The sequence below is a fragment of the Aspergillus candidus genome (assembly GCF_002847045.1).
Source record: "Aspergillus candidus strain CBS 102.13 unplaced genomic scaffold BDW47scaffold_16, whole genome shotgun sequence".
NCBI classification, from domain to species: Eukaryota; Fungi; Ascomycota; class Eurotiomycetes; order Eurotiales; family Aspergillaceae; genus Aspergillus; species Aspergillus candidus.
In genome coordinates, this window is record NW_020194021.1 from 144,760 (window position 1) to 167,794 (window position 23,035).

Consider the following 23,035-nt stretch of genomic DNA (forward strand, 5'->3'; position numbering starts at 1 on the left):
GTCAGCGGCGTCCGCTCAGGATACCGGACGCTGTGACAGGACGCAAGGATGCGGCGTTGTAATAGTAATATAAAACATAAGATCGCCACGCGGAGTATCGTGTATAATCACCCATCCCCAGAGCCAGAACTCAGCTGCCTGGCTCTACACTAATAACTTACTATCCACTCTTTACATGAGGATTTTACGTGTTATTGTTGCCATTTGATCATAACGATATCAATCAAGGTTACGTGCTTAGATATATGATAGTATAAAGATGTCTGAACACCTAGTACTATACTGTAAATCTATTGACCTACTAGACAAGTAGCCCCTCTGCTTGCTGTATTCGCATTACTAGACAAACCCTCTCTGATATCTACCTATACTAGTTCTAGTCACTAGATATCATACATCTTCTGTATATCGCCAGGTTCTACACCTATATCTATATATTACGATAATTATAATCCCCCAGACCCCAGCACTAATGTTTATGAATATTGTCTCTTCTTCATTACTATTATTTTTTCTTCTTTTCATATAATCACCTCTCTTCACACCTGTATTTCTTTTTATCACTATGCGTCTTCATATGGTGGTATCGGTAATCAATCTCTAGAGTTTAATCACCCTCTTCTGTCCCTCATTTCATAATATGACAAACACATAGTGATAACTTACGTGCCAGCTGATTGCAGTCACTTCTATAATAAGCTTATATTGCGACAAAGTTTGATACATGTGGTTTACAGAGCTATACTAAAGTGCCTTAAGAGTCTTCTATAGATACGTGAGAGAATTTTATATTGTTATTTCCAAGTATTCTATACAGATTCTACTAGAGATCCTGTAAGATACTTTAAAGAGTCCTCCACAGATACGTTAAGTGTTTTTTTAAGTTAGGTACTTCTAAATACCTATTCACACAATAATGCCCAATGCCCAAAGACAAGAAGACCCTTACATCCCAACCCTAACAGCCGATTTAAACTGCACCAAGTTAGCACCATCCTATCCTCCCCACACCAACCAATAAACACCACATATACATATACATATACATATAAAGGGGGAAAGAAGGGAAGGAAGAAGAAACATACCGGAATAATCTGCACCTTCTCCTCATCCCACACTCCACTGCGCGTATAGATATCATTCTTGATGATCTGTTTCACAGCGTCTGTGTTCTCAGCCCGCACGAGCAACATGCTTCCTGAGAAGGCGGGGACGGATTCGCCTTCTTGGGGGTGGTGGTCGAACATTGCTCCTTTTTATGTTAATTAGTTTGTATCCTTGTTATTGTTCATGTATTCGTGGGGAATGTGTGGTATATAGTGAAGTAGACAGTGAAGAGTGTAACCACGATGGTGTGCCCTGTGTATACTACCATATACCACAGAAAAAGTATCCAAAGGCAAGCATGAGCAGACTCATACAGCAGCCAAGGAAGCAAAACGAGGTAGTAGCAGTAGCAGTAGCAGTAACAGGGAGAGAAAGGGAGGAAAAGAAAGAAAGAGAGAGAAACATACCACCAAGAACCACCTCCCCAGCCTCAACAAGCGGCTTCATGCCTTCCAGATGCAATCTATAATAACAATTAGCATATACACCTTGATCCACCCTCTCATATCAATCATATCATGTCAACCATATCAACACATCCCCTAGGACGGAAACCCATCCTGCGATATATCCCTGTTCATAAACAAACAGCAGACAGACAAACAGCCAGACAGACAAGACATCAAGAGTCCTAATAAGTCCATCCCTTGCATCCACCATATAAGACAAGTAAAGAAGGTAATACATACGGTCGAACCTCAATTCGCTTATCCACAACACCGGGCTTATCCGGGCAGATGCAGATGAATTCTTTCTTTTCCTGGGCCATGGTTCTTGCTTCCTATGATGTACCGTTGCTTGTTGGTGGGGTTTGAAGTGGAGATTAAATCTGACTCGAGGCTAGGTAGCAGTAGAGACGGAGAGGGAAGAGAAAAACAGTGTAGATTAGATTGGTTGTGGTGTAGACATCCGAGGTGGGACGGATGGTGGGGAATTTGCCGGTTTTTTGCCTCAGGCATATAACCATTTATATGCTACAGACTCGAGGGCGGACCCACTGCTCGTTGATTCGCGTGGTTATACGGAGTACTCCGTACTGGTTGGGCAGATCGGAGTTATTACATGCAGCTCGGCACGGACAGGCTGGTTAGCCAACGGTTCTTCATCCCACTTTCCGGCCTAGATATGTACAAGGTGTCAGGCACTGCGGCAGATCCCGCTACAACAATATGAAAGATATGATCGGTTTTAATCGCGGTGGTGTCTGACCGCGTGCAATTCCTGTCACAGCAGGGTAAAGAGACAGACACCACCGAGATCATCACTAGGGGTTCATAAGAGATCAATCGTCTCTCTATGACTCCAACGCTAAACAAACATTTCCCATGCGCCATGAATCAAACGTAACATCCCACAACATCAAAAGAAAAGAAATAAGACACTGATTATGGAGCCGGGGGAGGCGATGGATGTTCCCCCATGTCGAATATGGATGCAATGAACCGAATGAAACAGCGCAAGGCGCATCTCCATGCATAGACCTAGAGGATATGCGCCGGAGATACACAAATTAGGGGTATTGATTCTCGGACACGGAGGCAGGCGTAACGGAACGGGTCGCGGACCCGGACGGGGGCGTTAATTGATTAACCCGGAGAGTCCTCGGGTGGCGCGATTAGGCGTTCCCGGGCTTCTCGTCCGTGTCGATATGCCAAACCACGTAATTCGGCAAGCCGTAGACTTGGTATCCGGCGCGCTTCGCCATCGCCGCAAAGCCCTCGGTTTCGGCCTGGTTTTCAAACGAATATGCGGGGAAGTTGATACCTGGTAAAAACGCGATCAGTATGTGGATGGATGACACAAATTCAAGGAGAGAACCTACCGGTTCGGTGAACGTCGGCCTTGACCAGGATGTTGACACCGCCGATGCCATCCAGTTCCAGTTCCTCATCCTTGTCCTTCCGCCAGTCGCCCATGCGCGCCATGTAGGTCCGGCCGGTGGCGTATTCCTTATACCCCTCGGCCAGAATAGTGTTGGGATCGATCTGCTGCTTCAACCGGCGTCCCTGGTCCGATTCCACCCACGAGTTATAGTCGACTAGAATCAATTAGCCACGCATATCGATAGGCTCCGAATGGAGTGTACATACAACGACCCTCGATGTCAACGCCATCGCTGTTATACCGGTGGAACCAGATGTCTAAATAAACGGTCAGTCAATGCCAAACAGACGCATGTCGGGTATCATACTAGGAACGAGGATATCCCGATCATGGGCCATGAAGTCCTCGAGGATCTTGTCGGGGCTGTCGACGATGTCGACGTCGCGCCAGTACACCCAGGAGTGGTCGGGCTTCAGCGCGGAATACAGCAGATAGTTGCGGGCGCGACCGATAGCCCGACGGCGTGGGCCCTGGGCGGCGAACGAGTGCCGATCCTCCACGTTCATCTCAATATCGGAGCCAAAATCCTTCTCGACGATGGTAGCACTGCGGAAGGCGACCTTACCGCCCTGGTCCTGGATGCGCTGCAGCTCGGCGCTCAAGACGGCCAGGGTATCGTCCTTGGAGTCGCCGACCAGGAAGGCCAGATCGATGAGGTGGTGAGGATAGGTCAATTTGTAGAGCAGGTCAAAGTAGTTGGACAAGTAGGGGGCGGCGTCTCTGAGAGGCGTCAGGAGGAGCACGCGTTCGGAATTGGCGACCGCCTGCGGGGTGGACTTGACGGGATTCAGGTCCATGCGCTCGATGCTCGTATTGTTCACTTCGTAGGGCTGGTGGCTGTTGAAGATGACCGGGGTCTGCATGTGGGAGCTCCACTGGACCATCTCGTTGGTGGACATCTCCATGGGCGATTTGGAGGGACCATAACAGTAGAAGCTAGGCAGTCGCCTGGTCAGTGCCATTACGGTCTCCTTTCCGAACTCGCGCGAAACTCACCTTTGCATCCCCGATGCCGACCTGGTGACCCCGCGCCATAATAAGATAATCATCCCGGTGATGGCCAGCGAGGCCAGAAACCGGGTTCGCGTCACCAACACCAGGAGAGCCCGCCAGGGGGGGAGCCTGGATCTGGTGGACTTCCACGTTACACCACCCTTGGGGAGTAGCATTTTCGGGGATGAATTGAGAGCGCTGAGGACGGGAGGGAGAGCGCTACAAGGATCCGAGGCGACAATCCCCGAACCGAAGCGGATGAAGTCCACAACCAGGTATCGACGTGGAGCGCAAGACGGAGGGCGAAACCGACGAGGAGCCGCGGGATCGAAGGAAAAAGGGGGTGGATTGGAAGATTGGAGATGGTGGCGTCAACGGGTCGTGAAGGATGCGGCGAACACTGGATCGACTGCGATGCGAACAATGGGCCGGTAAATAGAGGGTAAAAACGGAGATACGAATTCGAGGGCGTTATTGGACGGTCCGAATATGGTTCTCACGGAAGATGGAGAGGTTGGAGGTGGTGGAAAGAATCCAGAGTTGGGGGCAGAAAGACGCAAAGTGTCCCATCAAAGAAATCCTGACCGGGGGAGTAAAGGAAGGTTTTCGTGGCGGGAGGGTCGTGACACAGAAACACCCAAACCGGAAAGAAGATTGAGAACACAAACCAAACGAATGGATGGATGGGGACGATCCGAGAGAGGGAGAGGGAGAGGGAGGGAGGAAGGGAGGAAGAGAGAGAGAGGAAGGAAGTGAAGATGAGGCTAGAACGCAGAGAACAGGCTAGTCAACTCCCGTACGCAGACTAGTTAGTTCTCAAGGATGATCTCCAGGGTAGAAAAAGACACGAATCAGGGAGAAAAGAGAAATTGAAGGGTCAGTCCGAGACCGAATCCAGGACTCCGATCCGGTCTTACTCCGACGCACTCGGGTTGCTCCCGTTCCTACTACGGATGACTATCAAGTGCGTGGGTATAGGAGAATCCGTGGCTGTAGTTTGTTCCCAATCCGTCTTCCCCACTGCTCTAATAATATCGACGGATGAGATGGTTCTGTTGTTTCATCTTCCCAGATCCTTTGGATGATATCCACTTTGGGATACTATCTTGTAATGGAATTATGTGATCAAAGACAATTCAAAGAAATTTTCAAAAGAATTTAGAGAACAAAATTCAAAGAAAAATCCAAAGAATTTTCCTTATTGACTACATAAAAGACATGCCTGAGGCAGCCGGCCATTTGAATATCCAACGGTCTGCACTGACCTCATCACTACGATCTAGGATTGAATCAACCGGTTTACAATCAGTCCGCTAGAACAAAAGACCGCGTACATATGCAGACACTACCCACTGAAGCACTGGTTGTGTGCGCTATTGACCACTGAGTTAGGTTTGACTCTTCCACAACCCTTACCCTAAGTATAGACATCTACCAGGGAAAGACTGCCCTATGCACGACATTCGTGATATCAACTTCCCCCTGCCTTCAAATGAACATACATACACATCTCTTCCATTATACTGTCTATCATCTTCCTGAAAAACGGATGTATCGTCTCTCTTTCTTTTGTCCAAGGTAGATACGCCTTGATCGCAAAATAAGAATAGCGAGTCAAGGTCCATAGTAGACTATTGTGTTTGAAATTTATCAACTATCCAACACTACTGTATCTCATCCAGCCACCCCAGTAGGCAAAAACGGCGCAATCGAAGGATCCGGCTGCACAGGATAGTCCGGCGGAGGCTTCTTCATAGCCCGAAACACCTCCTTGGGGACAGAGTTCTCATTAACATACTCCAGCAACGCCTCATAGTCCCGACAGACATGCTTGTTCATGAAGTCCGGGAACGGCTGGTCCCAGCCGCCGACCCAGTTGAACAAAATCACGTCGACGGGGCTCTCGCACTTGATATACTGGGCGAGGATGTCAATGCAGTGGGTGATATGCGCCGTGTGCTGCGCATCGGGGCGGTTCCCGAATTTGGGGAAGTAGTAGTGCTCGTAGGAGATCTCTTTCCGCAGCATGTCCAGACAGTGCAGCAGGTGGAACACTTCCGTTTGGGCAAGGTAAGCGTCGGGCCCGAAGCCGAACTCATCGGGCACCCGCACGGCGAGCGACGGGTCCTTCCCCAGTCGGCGGATCTCTTCGGCGGAGATCAGTATGGGAAACACCCCCGAGCTGATTCGGAACCACTCGTCGTCGGCCTCGTCGCCCTGCGGGATCCGGAGGATCGATGGCGGCTCGCTGTCATACAAAGAACCGTTGGTGATGCGGTCGACTCGAGGGATGTCGAACCGTTCGAGAATGGGAGCTGGCGTGTATGTCAGTCGACCTCTCATAGCTAGTATGTTTTGCCATGAGTCGAACCCTAACTCAACTCACCATAAGCCGAAGTTGCCTTCCATTTGTCCTGGGTGCTTAGGTGCTGCAAGCACGCCTGGCTCGAGAGAGGGGACATGAGGAACAGCACCGATCCACACAACACCATCACGTTGAAACAGGTGATCCATATCGTCCAAGCGCTCGACCTCAAGCTCCAGCGCCCTGCTCGTGGGCAACACCGATCCGACTCCTGCGGCAGAGAGCCCGTCAAAAGACCCTTTTCCGAGTCCCTGTCGCTGGGACTGCTGCTCTCTTGATAACTTTCTTCTTCTCCCTCCGTGACAGCTTTCGTGGCCCCTCTTGTGTGGTGGTCGCACATGGCCTATTATTGTTTCGGGTCGTGTCTCTGGAACAGTGTTCAAGGAAGGTTGGACCCATTTCAACTGTTCGAGTATGGAATCAGTCGTCAACCGATACACCGCTAGTCCCTGACCTGGGATGTGCTGCTGTTGCGATCCTGCCCAGAGCCAGAGTCCGGCTGAATTAGACGCAGATAACCCCTTGCTGTTGCAATATTGTAGGCGTGAAATAAAGGAGATAACGCAATCACCGCACCCACCGTTACACTTAGCTGGGCAAGTTCACAATATCATTGTCCTATCCCTGCCTCCGATCTAGTGTGACGGGCGAGTGCACGATTGCCATGGGCCTGGTGTCTGTGAAGTAGACCATACCACCACAGACAGTAACCCCAACAATGCAAGGGAGATGACTAAATCAAAAGTATGAGAAGCGGTCAATGCTTGTCATATATGTCAAATGATCAATTGACGTTAAGATCCCTTCCTTGCTACCCAATAGGAAAAAACGAACTCTATCGACGACGAGACTTGCAGGTGGCGCCGGCGACAGCCAGGATATTACTACGTGCTAGATAAGACGTCGCGTCATGTCACATCGCATTCTGCAAGGTCCGCGCAAGGTCTCAAGAGCACCCTTCCCCTCCCCCTTCTACTTCACAGCTACACAGGGCTCAAATCAAGCTGCAGGATGGGCGATCCTCAAACCACCGCCGCTCTAGCTCATCCTCAGCTCACCAACACTCCGAAGACTATAAGGCAGGCTGAGCCCGTTGCTGGAAGCCGAACATATACCAGTCACCACCAACTTCGTTCAACTCATCGCCCCTCAGTCGATAGTGTTTCCCAAGCAATAGGCAGAAAAACATCCTAGCTTCGACCGCCGTTGTATCCCTCAGCAATGCAGCTCAAACAGTTCCTCGGTCTCTTGGCCTTTGGCTTGCCGTTGGCCTTTGGCTCCCCTTTGCGTATGGATATCCGTCTGTACGGTCTTGATGGTGCTGTCTGCTGATACTGGACTTTGAAGCTGCTCAAGATAGCGAGGCTATTCCTTATTACCCGAAGCGCAGCAACGAGGGAGAGGCTATTCCTTACTATCCGAAGCGCAGCGACGAGGGTGAAGCCATTCCCTACTACCCCAAGCGCAGCGAGGAGAGTGAGGCGATCCCCTACTACCCGAAGCGCAGCGACGAGAGCGAAGCCATCCCCTACTACCCGAAGCGCAGCGACGAGAGCGAAGCCATCCCCTACTATCCTTAAGGCAATGAAGTCAGACCACTCCCGAAGCAATTTCACCCCAGGCGATGAAAAATCTACTGGAGATTGACGGGGCGCATTCGACTTCGACGTTCACTACATCCCTTAAATAACTTGCCGTGTTGCTTCTATCCGGCTTGTCAGCGACATCTTGGTTTTTCTCCACCAGAGACTTTTGTGTGGCCCGCAACCTGACAAGCCGTTCGTTTTGATATTCTCCTCAATTGTTGCCAGAATGAAACTAGCCTAGGATTAGATATTTGAACTACGGTTAGAGTGTTCTTGCTTTACTTCTCTTGTCTTCCTGCACTCTTTAGTCGAGTAGTTCAAGCTAATTTGGTCCAGCGTAGTTAGAATCACCACCACAGGGAGAGTGAATCGCGGTAGGCTGTAATTTCTCTCCACGCTCATCAGTCACTGCCATAAGGATGTGCGAAGATCCAGTAGACCAAAGAGCCATAACCCATGGAGGTTCGCTCATCCCCAGACCAAATGAGCGTCAACATGTGCAGAAGGAACCAGGGAATCCTGGCAGCAAAGCTGAACTGCAATGCGGTCAGCCCATAAAGCAAGGAACCAGACCACACCGTACATGTACATGGTTGTCTACGCATGTGTAAGGTAGCATTGAAAAGAAAAGTAGTACAATCTCCTCTCTCCAGGCAAGGGCGCCAACAAATGTCACATAGAATCTCTCGTCCAGATATCCGGTGGAATGCTGTCGACGCCAAAGGGCGGTATACGTCCTGCTGATATCCTGAACCCAGCACGACAAGGCCCTCTCCCTGGACCCTCAACGTCACACCTACCATATAGCTCATATCCTCAAACCATGTTCACCAAGAACAACAGACAGCAAAAAGCCTACATCAAATATGAGCAGCTCAACAGAAACCCCAGCGTCGAGCTAGACTCACCGCGCTTCATGACCGACTCCCCCAGTGAAGGTTACAACAACAATGGCAACAACCAAGATGAAAAGACCCCTCAAGCAAAATATCGGTTCCCCCCAAACAAACAAGTAATCGCCCTCCTCCTCGCCCTATTCGGCCTCCTCGACCTCGCCTACCGTGCCTACGAGCTCACCACCACCCCCCAACACCAACACCCACACCCACACCCAACGAGCCCCATCTCCTGTAACTGCGGCGAAACCATCGCCGAAGCCCTAGCCAATAACTGCCGCTACGACTCCTTCGCAGCAGCCTGGCTCCCCCCCGCCTGCCGCAACGACGATCTCATCGAGCAATTCGAGCGCGCAGGCCCCAACCCAGACGGCAGCTGGAATTACTACGCAGACGCGAACAAGACGCGCACGCTGACCCTCGACGAGGTATCGCGGCTGCCTGAGACGAAGGGCTCCTTCTACACGACGCACCGGTGGCATCTTGTGCATTGCGCTTATTACTGGAAGAAGATGTTCCTGGCTGCTGAGAGGGGCACTGTCATTGAAAAAAGGTATAATCGGATGGGTCATCTGGATCATTGCGAGATGATGTTTTTGGCGAGGGATCCGTTGGAGAGTATTGTTACTGCTGCTGGGGTGGCGCTTCATTCGGATGTGCTTGTTGTGAAGGGTGGTGGTGGTGATACTGATCATGATCATGAGAATATGCGGACTTATTAGTGCTTTGGGTTTTTTGTTTGGAGTCAGAAGGAATGTTCCGGTATCTATAGATTGATGCTGTGGAGAAGGAGCCATGCCAATCTTGGGTTTATCATAGTAGTTTATGAGCACTAGAAAGTGCCTAGCTTGTGGTCTAACCTCCATATTTTGATATTTATCAGTATACTAGTGTGATTATGAAGTCTGAACTTCAAGAGCTCTATTAATAGACACGGTGAATATGGCAAAGCCTACAATCAGCAGGAGAAAGTGAATGTAACCATCACTAAGTACTACACACGTGTCAGGTCTACCAAGAAAAACCTCATCAAGTCGATAAAGCCAAATTTTATAAGATAGACAGCCAAAAAATAATATATGTACGTCAATCCAATTGAAAGTTAATGACAGTATATCCAGATCAGTTGCAGATACCGCAATAGTGACAGAACAGTCCCCAGCATCCAGAGAATAAGAAATCTATACACCCTCTTCCAATGCAACCCACTCAACTCTTGAGGCTTCCCCTTTTTTCGCCATACAACGCGTGTACTCCATGCTCGCCGAAATATAGTGATAAAGAGGGACACGGTGAGAAACAATAAACCCGCGCTGTGAAAAAACAACAATAACAAAACCAGTTGAAAAGCAAAGGAAAGCAAAAACAAAGCAAAGAAAGAAAACAAAGGAACAAAAACAGGAACAGTAAACGAGTCTCAGCCACCCAAACAGTTATGAAAACATAGTACACCGCAGACGCTATGCCAAGAGAGACGACCAAATATTGAATGAAGGCTTAAATGTCCAATGCAGAACGCTTGCCACTTTCTCAACCAAAGGAATCAACCAAGGAGATTCATGACGTGACAGGAAATGGGCGCCCAGCGACGGGCGTCATGCAAGATGATGATGATGATGATGATGATAAAAGGAAAGGTCGATTACGGAGACGGCCCCAGGGAGGGACGCCGCGAGACCGGGACAGAGTAGGAGACGGGCGGGAAAGCAGGCGACGACGGTCCCGTCGTCGGCGGAGTGTGGCTCAAAAAGGCATGACCGAAAGACTGCGATGATCCCGTGTGAGGCGGGTCTAGGCGAGAAGGCTCAGTCCCGGTGGCTCCGATCTCGTCGCAGAACACGCGCAGGCCCGGGAGCATGTTCCGCGGCCGGGTGTCGGTATAGGAGGCGGCCAGGGGCCGGGACGCGGCGGGTTCGCTGCGGGGCGAGCGGAACATGTGCTCGTAGGACTTGAGCTGGAGCTCGAGGGCTTGGTTGCGCTCTTCCAGCAGCTGGTTCTCGTGCTTGGCGGCCTTGAGCTGCTGCTGGACGGACTGGTTTTGCTGCTGGAGGTTGGACACCAGCTGCTGGAGTTGCATGCAGCGGATCTGGGGCTGCAGCTTCTCGGTCAACTGCCGGGGCATCTCGTTCTCTTGGCGGATTAGGTGGACGATGATGAGAAGCATGAAGTCGATGAGGAAGATGGCACCCTGGACGATATGCTCCTTGGATTCCGGAAGGCTCTTGGAGGGGTTCCATCCGGCGCGCTCCAGGAAGAAATCGTGGATGCGGCTGTCCAGCTCGCGGTGCAGCTGGCTCAGGTTCTTCCGGCGGTTCCCCTCGGCAATGCGGTGCTTTTCGCGCTGGTCGTCGGACTCGCCTGAGATCATGCTGCCCTTGCGCTTGCGACCGCACAGTTGCTGCAGCGGCGGCTTGCGGTTGATGTGCTTTGGGGCGATCAGGTTTAGGAGGTCGGTGGGAGCTAGTTCGTGGGGCCAGTCGAACACCTTCTGTGCCGGCATGGCCTCGGCCCAGGAACTATCGGCGGAGTTGGCCGGGGAGGGCGGCGTCACGATGTGCTCGGCCGACGGCCAAGGGGATTTGACGGGGAAAGAGTCTTGCGAGCTGGCTGGGCTGGGGGCCAGCGCATTGGGGTTGGCATGGAATGGGTTGAATGGACCCCGAGGTAAAGGCTCGCCCCGCGGAAGGGGAGGCAGGCGACGGTCGTCCCCTACTTCTGCACTCGCTCCATGGGGAATGGATCGCAAGGCACTTGGGAGTCGTCAGTCATGCACAAAGACATAAAACGAGGTAGGTAGGGGGTGAACAACTTACGGAAGAGGGTAGCGTCGGAAGGAGTCGTCGGTCATGTCTTCAAACATCATATTCGGGTCTGTCAGCGGGAGTATCCGGGTGTCTAAGGTCAATGTCGGCCTTGAATGGTGTCGATATGTTGGAGTGCAGATGACGGCGGGTGTCTCAGTTTAATATAACCCACAGAGAAGACAAATTCTTCAGCAGCGAGACACAAGGGGGAGGAGCAATAGAGCAATGATGATATCAATAATCACAGAGAGGAAACAAGGAGGAGAGACCCATATAGAATCAAGGGAGGTTGCTATGGGAAAGTGGACAGGGACGTTCTTGTTCTTTCTTGTTTTATGGTTGTTGTTGGATATTCCCTTTCTTGTCAGTCTGAGTGATCAAAAAGGATGCGATCCGTCTGCATGTTTTATATGTTCACTGCAGCCTGGGAACGAGGGGGATCGAGCGAGCCAAAAAGACCTGAAGAGAGGGGGGAGAAAGGCGCCACCTGGTGGTGGCGCTCAGGCGTGCATTAGGGCATCTCGAGACCAGGTTTCGATGAACTGCAGATGAACATGAAATCTCAATTCTGGAACAGGAGGATGTATCATACCGGCTATACTGGTGGGACAAGACAGCTCTCGAGATGGGGATTCGGGGATCTGCGTCCAACTGAATGGGGAAATGGGGACGTACTTTTCATGTTTTTGATTTATCTTTTAATTTTTATGTATTTTATTAATCTTTTCAGTAAGGTGGAGCTACAGATCAATTGATCCTCGTTTAGTATGTTAAGAATAATTCTCCACAATATTCTTGTCTAGAATATGATGACGATAGGGCAATGGTTGGAGACGGGGAATCCACATACTGTATACAATGAATATACTCCGTACAATATAATCAGCTATTCAAGCTGGCAATAGCTGGAAGAGTCAAACTACACTCATGTATAGTATCAGAGCCTTCAAATTAGTATGTATGATACACGTACATACACACACTTCCATAGACATCCAGGTCCTCGAGCGCGGGGAACCCATAGGAACCTTCCGGTCCAGTTCAACCACCCTGGATGTCTCATCGGGAGCCCAAGATCAGTAAATCCCTATCACAAAAAAACAGAGAATCAAAGGTCCAGATCGACGAATCAACGTGCCATGATCCCGGATGCCAGTCCCAGACACTCGATTTGTCAACCGCTGCAGCGGGTTCTTCGATCCACACGGGTCAAAACCACGCAAAAAGAGTATCGATATCGACTCCCCTTGCATCGGCTCGCCCCAATAGTCTTTCTTTGGGCCCTGGTTTGAAATAGGGACCCGAAACAAACGTCCCCCGGTCCAGAAGCACACCGGGATGGGTCCGTCCCCCCTTCCAGGGCCCCGACGGAACTGTGCTTCCGGCGCTCATGCGTCAGGTCAACTCGGGGAAACCCTCCAGAAGCTTCCTGGAAGCTCACCAGGATGTTCCCATCTGGGTAGAAAAGGGGATGATCTTCAATAGATTGGAGGGGGGAAGGGGATGGACGGAGCGTGTGGGAAAAGAATCACCTGCAGAAAACTCAAATGGATTCACCGGATCACCCGCAATGCCCACAAATCATGGATTGAACGAACATCCCAAGAATAGATCGTGGAGTCGCTCATACGATCAGTCCGAAATCAAGCGCAACATGGTGGTTCCCTCCCCCGGGCCCAGATAATGCACCCGCGCGATCTGGATCGTGATCTTGCTTCGCCTCAACCACGTCCTCCATCTTGTTGCGTTCGTCTGGATCAGAAGTACACCCTACAATCCCCTTTGAGATAGAGTCGTAGATTCTACTGCGCGGTACTAAACATCCGAGGCGCAGGCGGAGCGCAGACTTCGCCCCCGAAGGGTCAAATCATCCATCAACGGGACCAAATAGCACGAAGTAAGGACATCTGAGCCAGATGGCGAATCCAATCCCTTCAGCCGTTCAAAAGTACTGGAGACCCCCCTGGAAAGAGGCAATCTACAGGGAGAAAGGATATCTGGCATATGCTGATCTGAAGAGCATACCTCGTCATGCACAGCAACGGGTATGTAGGTGTAGGTGCGGAGTGTCATGTATCCCATCCCATCGCCACTGGATAACAAGCATCCCATACCCCCCGCAGTATTGGGACATTTCTTCCGCGGCTCACGGCCGAATGATGCCGAGCTCAGAAATTCATTGTACGCATCCATTTTGAGAGTCCAAGGGGAAGGGCCTGAGCACTCTGATCGCCGCACTATCGGGCCCGTTCTCCTGGGTCATGGGGGGGATCCCAGTGACCAGGATGAAATCTGACGGCTGTCAGACCCGGCGTCCCTCTCTCTCTTCGTTCTGGACTCTTTCTGTTTTTAGTCTAGGGGCTCGACCATGGTCTATTCGTTTTGACCATTCATAGTGGGGGGAAGGGGCCGATGATTTGGAATAACAATGGCGACGTCTAACAGCAGTCTGCCCATACGATGCCCCATACGGAGTATCCCGTACTTGCATACGAAATGGAGTATTTGGGGAAGTCCAGACGCCTCTTGTTGTGGACGGTTGTAATTTGATTTGGGGCTCAAATTTCGAGGTTTGCCATCGTGAGGCTGTTCCCTTGGGGGGCTTGTCCTCTACGAAGGGCGTCTCGCCCTTACAGAGACAAACTCAGGAATCAAGATCCGAGTACGTCAGTGGAAAAACTCCTGAAGACCGAGCTCGACGTCCAGCATTGGCCCCTTGGTACTCCGTATACGGGTCTGGAGTGTTATTAAGAGGTGGGTCGCATAGACGCCGGATACGATCTGTCATATTCGGATCGAGGATGAAGAAACCGACCTCATTGTTTATTTACATGTTTCAATCAATATGTTTTTGTTTACTTCACATTATTTTACTTGATAATTTCTATTTCAATTTTATTTTTATCCCCCTAACTCCTCTTCAGCTAGCCCCACGTTTTTGGTTTCTCGTTAATTCTATGCCACAGTCATGGCATCATGCCCAGTAATGGATTCCCGGATTTCACATCCTGTTCGCCGGTTTCATCAACCCCATGTGGGGTTTCTAGAACCTTGCTGTCTAGGCAATAGCTATTGGACTTCTATGGGCATTGAGATCGCTCTCGAATCCGACTTTCGTTTTCGCTTTCGCTTTCCAATTATGAGTGATTTCGCCTGTTGGCCCTGAGGATAAACGACCACCACTCGAATGCATACCTGGGCTGCAGTAGCTTCGTTGACTAGCTACCACTCTTTTCGCCTTCTCATATATCTTATATATTGGGTGGAGGCTCTAGCCCGCGTCTAACGTCAAAGCAACGCCGTCGCCCCATTAGTTGAATGCGTTGGCAGTCCTTACACTCCATCTATCATTCCCCCGATCCAACGAGTGGATCAGAGAGCTCGTTCCCTGTATCTATCTATCCCAGCCTCCTCTCTTAAATCAGACGAGATAGGATGAGAAGGAGATGAGTCCCACGTCGAGCAATATCAAACCCTGAGACATCATCTATCTATGCTCAATGTTACATGAGACTTTAGTTCAAGGGTAAATCATCACCATCCATTCACGCACGAACCGTCTCGCTTTCCGTCCTTGGCGGCCTGAACCCAGCTTAGTTGGCTACAGAATGTCCCTCAATCCGTGAAGATCACTCTACTGGCCTCGTTCCTTGTATGTGTAATGTGAAATGGGCATGGTCGCAATCCCATTCGCAGTTGCGCGTCCCCAGATTCAATCACCCTTCCCAATACGAACTCCCCTCCCAACTCAAAACTCAAAACTAGCAGTCAGCCATTGCATGAGCCTCACATGGTCTATACACATGTTTTCAAGGGGTTATTAGACGGGGAGAGCTTCCCGAGTGGGTTTTCCGTCATTTCCCCGATAGATGTCGTGGTCTCGACCATCGATGGCCAATCTTCTTCACCTAGTATGTTGGATTGAAGGGACAGTAGAGGCCATTGAAGTTTATGCTGCAAGGATTTCCTCTCTTCCTCTCTCCCTCTCTCTTTCTGTTCTTGATTCTAGACCATGGATTCTTCAAGATGGAGGTGTTCAGGCAGGGAGGCGCATGTTACACGGCATTCGATAGATGGAGCGGGGTCAATACGTCTATTTCCTTGTTCTTTTCCTCTTGTGCATACTAAGTTCAGACTGTTCAATGCTATGGAGTACACTTTAGCTATGATCCATATGTTGTGGTTGATTCTGCATCTTTCCCCTACCGATATAGAAGTAAACAAACCACAAAAGAAACTACAAGAAAAAAAAAGCAATTGAAGAGAAAAGAATGTGAAGAAAAAAAGAAAAACAATAAGTGAAACAGTCCGTTAAACTACCACAGCAAGTGGATACTCCAGAATCTCTCACAATTCCGACTACCGAGTAAAGCAAGAGATGTGGAGAAAGTTGTTTGGATAGATCAGATTGAACATTTCACCCAGTAACCAACTCCCCCCCCAAAGCAGTTAATGCATTGTTCATCTTCTCTACCTGTCAAACCGTCCCTAGACCATCGACGTCCACCGGCGTCTCCGTTTCAACGCACGTACATTCCCGTTTCTGTTCTTTCTTTTTCTTTCTTTCCTCCTGCTAGTACACATACATTCATACCTACAGATGGACCAGCGCCATCCATGCATCCGAATCCATATCGTCCATCTACCTAAACCCACCCATTCTGACATCTTCCGCTTTCTCCCGTCGATGCTGGAATGCCCAGCGAACCAGATCTCCCTATCCAACCAACCATGTAGACCAACACCAACACCATCAGTAAAATGGAGAGAAAAAAAGAAAAGCAAAAAAGTCCCTGCATGGATGATCCTACAAGATCCATCGTGCGCCGCTTACGTATCACCTCGGCCCGTCTCGTCGATATTACCTATGCCATGTCAACACCCACTGAAACATCCATCCCTCACGAGATCTATACAAAGAATCTCCCCAGGAGGGGAAGAAAAACAAGGCTGAGGATGTGGCGATGACTCGTGCCGTGTTTCAGGTGCTGCGTAAGGAGACTGCATCTTAGACTCCCGTTCGACGGTCTATCCTCGGACGCTGGTTATGGAAAGTCGACATTCTCTCCGCAAGGATTGAATCTGGAGTCTGGGCCTGTCTGGATGGCGCTTTGCCACTGTGGCTCACTCTTTTCTCTTTCTCTATTTCTTTTCTTTTCTCCAAGACAGAAAGAAGGGGGAGAGGAGAGAGAGAGACGCCGGAGTACTCCGTCCTCCGTCTCGTCCACTCTACAGTGTAGACTACACACATCACTTCTATTTATAAAGAAACAAGGATCCCCAATCCCGCCCCGCCCGTGCAGCCTCAAAACCTCCACATAATGTCGTCCAGCCAGCCGAGCCACGCCGAGATAGATTATCTCGGTAGACAGTGGGTAAGAAAGAGCCTGAGAAATCCCCACACATTCACCAGGAGAAGAAAAGAAGCAGAAGCTACAAAAGAACGAAAGAACGAAAGAAAGGGGGAAAGGGTCATATCACCCACCTACCCATAATGCAAGGCATACGCCGAGATAGATAAATACGTACATAGTAATCCGTACATGCCCGTTTAGGTACAGATTATGAGATGCATCCACCTATCGACATATAGTATGCATGTCGAGAGTACCCAACACATATGTACTCCGTACTTATGTATCATTTTGGTGATTCATTGCTGCCTTATTGTTGGTTCTTGTCTGATGTTACTCAACTAGTCCCAATTACTTTCTGCGCTATGTGGCGATATACAGTTACTGGGGGCCAGAAGGGGGCAATATCCAGCCTCTTCTCTGGGTCTGCAGCTATGCAAAGGAAAAGCTCACTGTCTTGAAAATAGAGGAGTTGAACTCACAACTCATACTATTCTAGACGAGAAGATGGCATTGGTGATTGGTCCTATGCAGTGCTTTCGGGATAAGCCACATGGGAAGTGGCTTGCTAGGTGTGACTTGATTTATGGCTCGGGGGACTGTACTATGTGATGTTATAGACAATAGGATAGGGCTTATCTCTAATACTGTATGATCAACTAAGTCTTATAGACAAGTAGATATGTATAGAAGCTACAAAGAACACATAGAAATCAAGAGAAGTAACTATCAAGTAGATAAAACACACATTGGATGAAGCACATACAGATAGACATCTCCTGGCAGAACTCTCGTGATATACTAGATATTCACCACTCTGTGTTGCGTGAACACAGCATATAATCACTGCATATATTCTACTTACTCATTGACCAGAAGTTAGAATAGATATACACATCTAGCCCCAAAAGATACCTATACTACCATTCGCTTTCACGTAGCATATCAAACATAGTAAACCACTATGATATGAAGTACGAAGATTAACCCCCCAAGACAATCACATACACAATTTCCAAAGATAGTCACTGAGTCACTGAATAAACCCTCCACAAAAGCCTAAATCCCCTCATGAGCACACAACCTCAAAGCTAACCAACATACTATATCTAAGCCAAAGCAAGCCCCCAAACTATCCAAACTCTATCATTCAAAGAGGCAACTCACTCCCGCACCTCAAACAAGCATGATAAGCTCGGGGTACCTTAAACACACAATCAACCATGTTTGAACCATGCTCAAACTCAATCTCGCCCTGTCCACTAGCTACTAGCTAGAACCTTATGGATATACTTCGTATAGATACAGCACTGTCCTTCAACTACCAGGCACTAAAACTGGCTCCCCTCTTCTCCCTAAGCCTGACTCAATAGTACGCCAAACCAAGTCACACATCGTGGCCCCTATACATTGTGCGTTCCCAGTATCGGATCAGCGCTGTTTAGCTTTTCTTGCTTGCTTGCATGCGGGGGAGTCACCCAGTCTCAGGAAAGTTTAACCAATTCTTCTGACTTTACGACCTCTAGAGTAAATTAAACCAAGACCCTGCTCGCTTTCTTCAATTACTTCATTTCTTCCCTGTCAGTCGATAGATAAACGGTACTTTCTCCAACTACCTACCTCCCAAGACAATAACTCAATAAACAACCGTAATTAGTACCTCTCTGAACCATGGTACAGTCTTCATCTAGTATATCCCCCCTACATCTGGTGACTCATACATACTTAGGTAGTATCTAGATCCTACTACTATCTCTGGGACTTTTGTCCTCATCATAATTCCAAATCAGGTCAACTCAAATCAACTCAAATCTACCTAACTGGCTATCCCGCTCCTATACGAACCCTTGAACTCACTCACTCTATCCTCTACCCTCTATCTTTTACAGTCTGCTGCCGTAGCCAGTAGCTAGTTGCCACCACCCAGTGAAGAAGGGAGGGGAAACTGGATAAATATGATGGATCATTTTTCCGCACCGCGCGGGGCTGTCCACCTACATCTACAGACATCATACCTACAGACAAACGGATAGACAGACAGAAAGAGCCAGGTGAGACCAGAATATCAACCAATAAATCGATAAATGAAAGAAAGAAAAGAAACTGTTGCCCCCACCTATTCCTCCCTACATACCTACATGTAGGTTGCATACATGCTGTGCTGCACTGTACTGCACCATGTATGAAGTACATACCCTTTGCGGCCCGCTGACTTCATCGGCAGGGAGTTGTGTACGTTGGCGTGACACTGTTTAGGGTTTATTCTGTGTTGGGACAGCATTGTCTGTGTAGTCGTGTAACGGTCGCAGAATCATGTCATTGATTGATTGCCTTGATGACTTTCCATAGGCAAGTTTACAGTCTACTCTTGCTGGTGAGAAAAAATGTAATTCAAACGAACAAACATACAATCAGGCAAAGGAATGTCTATAGAACAAATAAAGTAAAATGGGTCTTAGCCCACAGCAAATGATGAAGAGAAGCCCCCAGACACACATACGGATTCCAATATCTCCTCATGTTCAACTCCAACCGTGTCGGAACGAGAAAAGAAAGAAATATGATAAAGGATGTGTTCTGAGAACACTCCAAAAAGTGCTCAAAACGAATTCAATTATTATCATAAGAACTGCAATGGACGAGAAAACAGGGCCCGATTGCGTATTAGGCAACTCTACAAAACAACCTTAAAAGACGGTTTGGAACAGAAAGATCGCGCTCGGCGTGATATAGACGACTCCTTTACAGGGCGTACTGGAGGAGGGCGCCGAAGACGGCGGCCATACCCATGGCAGGGACGTTGGCGACGTTCATCACGGAGGCACCCTCGCTGGACTCGGAATCCTTGCCGCCGCTGGTACCGGTGGCACCCGACTTGCCGTCAGCGGAGGTCGGGTTGTTCTTGTTGCCCTCGCACTTGTAGGAACCGCGGATGACCTTGTCGGAACGGAGCTTCTTGAACTCGCCGCAGCTGAAGTTACCGGTCGACTGCATGTTGAAGCCACCCCGAACGTTCTCAAGGGCACCCAGAGAGACCCTATGACACAATTAGCCCAGCGCCAGAAAAAATGAAAGGGGGGAGGGGGGATATGGAGAACGTACTTGTCGAACTTGCCGCTAAAGTCAATGGCACCGGAGACCTGCTCAAGCTTGGGGAAGTCGAGCGACTTCAACTCGTCGTTGCGGGTGATCTGGAAGCCACCGTTGATGGTCTTGAGGTTGGGCATGCTGATGTTGGAGAGCTTCTCGTTGCCCTTGAAGACCAGGTCACCGGTCTCGGTCAGGTTGGGGGCGCTGAAGGTCTCGAAGTTGAGACCCCAGAAACCGAGCTGGCCGGACAGCTTCTCGAGCGAGGGGAACGAAGCGTCGCTGACGTTGCGGAAGGTCATGTTCTTGGCACCGGCAAGGTTGGGCAGGGAGATCTTGAGGGACTCCGAGTTACCGGCGAAGTTCATGAGGCCAGTGGCGTTCTTCAGGTTCTCGACGTTGACCTTCTTCATGTCCCGGTTGTCGGTGATGTCGAGCTGACCGACCCGCTTCAGGGAGATACCGTCGAGGCTGGTCAGGCCGGTGTTGGCGATGTGGACATCGCCGGCATCGGTGACACCCTTTTCGAAGCCCAGGCTCTGCAGCTGGGGCAGAGCGGTGAACTCGATGGAGCCGACCTTGGTGAGGGAGCCCATCTTCAGGGAGGAGAGGCTGGTGAGGCCGTTCAGGTGGAAGGTCTCCTTGATGCTGCTGAGTTCGGCGGCGGAGATGGAAGTGACGTTTCCGGCCCCCTCGGAGGTGAAGCTACCGTCGATCTGCTGGACGCCATTAAGGCTCAGTTCGCCCTCGGCCTGCTTTTCGATCTTGAGGTCACCCTTGATGGTCTTGCAGGTGCTGTATTTCTCCAGATCGCTCTGGTTCTCGATCTTGATGGTATCGCCGCTACCGCAGTCTGTCCATGATACGAGTCAGTCACCGTTCCGTTACCTTCCTTCTCCTTTTTACGGTGCGAAGGTAAAACCCGTAGACTTACCGGCAGCGAAGACGGCACTGGCCGCAGCCAGAACCGGAAGGGCGTACTTGAGGACGACCATTATGATATCTTCGCAATGAGTACTAGATATTGATGTCAGTGGGTTGCGACGTTGATCTCCAGCCAAGCACGGCAAAGACTAGAGACAGGGACTTGGGGGGGGGACAGCAACGAGAGAGGATCTGGGTGACACTGAAATTGAGAGTGAGACACTTACCAATGACAGAAGACGAGTGATGTATCACGGGCAACAATAAGGCCCTAGGTATGTGTGAATCTCGAGGAAATGGAAGCGAAATCGCTTAAAGTGAACTGGAGAGCGAACGATAAATAAACGAGTGGAAGAGGGAGAGCGAGCTTCAACGAAGGAGAAGCTTTGTATGGCTGAACCCTGAGTGAAAGAAAATGCACGGAATAGGCAAGCACGTTTTACAGAGGAATGAAGGGAAAGAAAGAAAGCGAGGGGGGGGAGGAAAAGAGAGAAAAATTAAAAAGGAAGGACTGGGATGGGTAAGAGAGAGAAGCGTGTCAGAGGAAGAAACAAAGTGCTTTCAGGGAGGACAAGAAAGGAGGCGTGGCGCACGGATTGGATGGGAGGAAAGTGGATCTGCTGCGACCGGGGGGAATTTCAGTCTCCTTGTTCAGTGGTTACAGTGGCTATATTTACCGTAGTATTTTTACTAGACTACTACGGAGTACTCTGTACGGATAGGAGGTAGGAGGAGTAAATATAGATAGATGGAGGTAAGGATGGGTAATTGTGCCTGATACCTCGTACGGTACGCAGTATGGTAAGTAATATACAGCAATCTATGTTTTCTCATGGTACAATGGATCATCCGTCTTCGGTTTAGCCCGCCCAGAAAGGGGCCATCGTGAACGAAAATCCGGATTTCTTTGGCCCAGTTATGCAGTGAATGGCCCCGTTGTTTTGAGTCAGACTCCATCGTCTACTAACACCTCACCAATAATCTGTTCTTGATCTGACCTGTGTGATTCGCCCCGCGAGTGACCCCTCTTCCGTTGATCTCGTTGCTATTCGGAATGGATTTCAATCGATCGGTTGGTAGAACGTACGGAGTATCTGTATATGTTGTCCATTCTATTCTTATCTGGAAGACGGTCGCGATGCCCAACCAGATCAGAACAGCAAGGGGATGACAGGAGAACAATGGGAAAAAGACAGGATACTACAGAAAGATTTAAAAAGCGAAAGTGGCAGGCATACATACCTTGCTTCCACCCCGTCTTGTCAATCCATGCCTTGTAATTTATGCTCGGTGGATACTCTGTAGATAATGTCAGAATCACAAACATAACATCAGCAAAAGATCAATCAATCCACATCACCTATCCACCGTCTGGTATGGATGAGTCCATTCCAGTCTCTGTTTTGACAGCAATTGACCAATATGAATGGCAGTCTCCTGCTCTATCGACCGGCAGATCAACACAATGGCGGCTATCAAAGGACTAGGACTTGAACATCTGTAATACGCATACCACCATCGAATTAATTACAACCTAACGTCTAATCTAATTCTTACAGCTGATCACCATCTCCCGTCCAGTAATGAAACTCTTCAATTTACAGCTCACTATCCTTCAGTAATTATTTCTTGCTACTAGGCTGGTGTTTATTAGAGTAACAAACAACAGATCTAGAATGTCAAATTTTGATCCACGGCGGTCGACCAGCTGATCCCTCCAGCTACCTTCACAGCCAGCTGGAGGTATGTGAAGTCGCAACTTGCCGCCCCGAGGAATCCAGTCACGCCAGTCATGCGCTTGTTATACATAGCACAGTATTGAAAATAAAAACAAGAATAAAAATAAAGAAAAGAAAGGATCGAGCAAGGCTTCCAGATCCTCTCTATCGCTGGCTGCCTTTTCTTTTTCCTTCATATGAGTTTTCGCTTCTAGACCTCATCTCTATTCCTGAACCCGAGATCTGCATAAAAACTCCATCAGTTGGGTTAAGTCAGGTACCATCCTAAAAGTGGGTCTCCTCCCCTTCCTAATATC

General features: G+C 49.4%; 9 protein-coding genes across 9 annotated transcripts; 3 read left to right on the forward strand and 6 right to left on the reverse strand.

The window, feature by feature from the left end:
* Positions 1-844: 844 nt before the first annotated feature.
* On the reverse strand, positions 845-1,978 carry BDW47DRAFT_104008 (uncharacterized protein). Its single transcript, XM_024812218.1, has 4 exons — positions 1,797-1,978; positions 1,515-1,570; positions 1,086-1,252; positions 845-975 (listed from the first exon to the last, which is right to left on the reverse strand). The coding sequence occupies exons 1-4, from the start codon at positions 1,874-1,876 to the stop codon at positions 946-948; spliced, it is 333 nt and encodes a 110-aa protein (XP_024672971.1). The 5' UTR covers positions 1,877-1,978; the 3' UTR covers positions 845-945.
* A 57-nt stretch (positions 1,979-2,035) lies between these two features.
* Positions 2,036-4,797, reverse strand: BDW47DRAFT_104010 (ANP1/MMN9/VAN1 family protein). Its single transcript, XM_024812219.1, has 5 exons — positions 3,988-4,797; positions 3,299-3,927; positions 3,198-3,248; positions 2,930-3,145; positions 2,036-2,871 (listed from the first exon to the last, which is right to left on the reverse strand). Exons 1-5 carry the CDS (start codon positions 4,158-4,160, stop codon positions 2,723-2,725), a joined length of 1,218 nt encoding a protein of 405 aa, XP_024672972.1. The 5' UTR covers positions 4,161-4,797; the 3' UTR covers positions 2,036-2,722.
* An 861-nt stretch (positions 4,798-5,658) lies between these two features.
* On the reverse strand, positions 5,659-6,689 carry BDW47DRAFT_131082 (oxidase ustYa family protein; the record flags this gene model as incomplete). The annotated part of the gene is made up of 2 exons (XM_024817239.1): positions 5,659-6,299; positions 6,371-6,689. 2 exons carry the CDS (start codon positions 6,687-6,689, stop codon positions 5,659-5,661), a joined length of 960 nt encoding a protein of 319 aa, XP_024672973.1.
* A 598-nt stretch (positions 6,690-7,287) lies between these two features.
* Positions 7,288-8,168, forward strand: BDW47DRAFT_104013 (uncharacterized protein). The gene is made up of 2 exons (XM_024812220.1): positions 7,288-7,637; positions 7,697-8,168. The coding sequence occupies exons 1-2, from the start codon at positions 7,571-7,573 to the stop codon at positions 7,927-7,929; spliced, it is 300 nt and encodes a 99-aa protein (XP_024672974.1). The 5' UTR covers positions 7,288-7,570; the 3' UTR covers positions 7,930-8,168.
* A 590-nt stretch (positions 8,169-8,758) lies between these two features.
* BDW47DRAFT_124894 (uncharacterized protein) lies at positions 8,759-9,553 on the forward strand (the record flags this gene model as incomplete). The annotated part of the gene is made up of 1 exon (XM_024816320.1): positions 8,759-9,553. The coding sequence occupies one exon, from the start codon at positions 8,759-8,761 to the stop codon at positions 9,551-9,553; it is 795 nt and encodes a 264-aa protein (XP_024672975.1).
* A 351-nt stretch (positions 9,554-9,904) lies between these two features.
* BDW47DRAFT_104014 (putative HLH DNA binding domain protein) lies at positions 9,905-12,018 on the reverse strand. Its single transcript, XM_024812221.1, has 2 exons — positions 11,645-12,018; positions 9,905-11,581 (listed from the first exon to the last, which is right to left on the reverse strand). Exons 1-2 carry the CDS (start codon positions 11,692-11,694, stop codon positions 10,474-10,476), a joined length of 1,158 nt encoding a protein of 385 aa, XP_024672976.1. The 5' UTR covers positions 11,695-12,018; the 3' UTR covers positions 9,905-10,473.
* A 4,132-nt stretch (positions 12,019-16,150) lies between these two features.
* BDW47DRAFT_104016 (uncharacterized protein) lies at positions 16,151-16,679 on the forward strand. The gene has a single exon (XM_024812222.1). It carries the CDS (start codon positions 16,236-16,238, stop codon positions 16,587-16,589), a length of 354 nt encoding a protein of 117 aa, XP_024672977.1. The 5' UTR covers positions 16,151-16,235; the 3' UTR covers positions 16,590-16,679.
* Positions 16,680-18,855: 2,176 nt separating this feature from the next.
* On the reverse strand, positions 18,856-19,295 carry BDW47DRAFT_104017 (uncharacterized protein; the record flags this gene model as incomplete). The annotated part of the gene is made up of 1 exon (XM_024812223.1): positions 18,856-19,295. The coding sequence occupies exon 1, from the start codon at positions 19,180-19,182 to the stop codon at positions 18,859-18,861; it is 324 nt and encodes a 107-aa protein (XP_024672978.1). The 5' UTR covers positions 19,183-19,295.
* An 18-nt stretch (positions 19,296-19,313) lies between these two features.
* On the reverse strand, positions 19,314-21,654 carry ecm33 (GPI-anchored protein Ecm33). Its single transcript, XM_024812224.1, has 4 exons — positions 21,228-21,654; positions 21,011-21,093; positions 20,092-20,929; positions 19,314-20,026 (listed from the first exon to the last, which is right to left on the reverse strand). The coding sequence occupies exons 2-4, from the start codon at positions 21,069-21,071 to the stop codon at positions 19,732-19,734; spliced, it is 1,194 nt and encodes a 397-aa protein (XP_024672979.1). The 5' UTR covers positions 21,072-21,093; positions 21,228-21,654; the 3' UTR covers positions 19,314-19,731.
* Between the last annotated feature and the right edge of the window lie 1,381 nt (positions 21,655-23,035).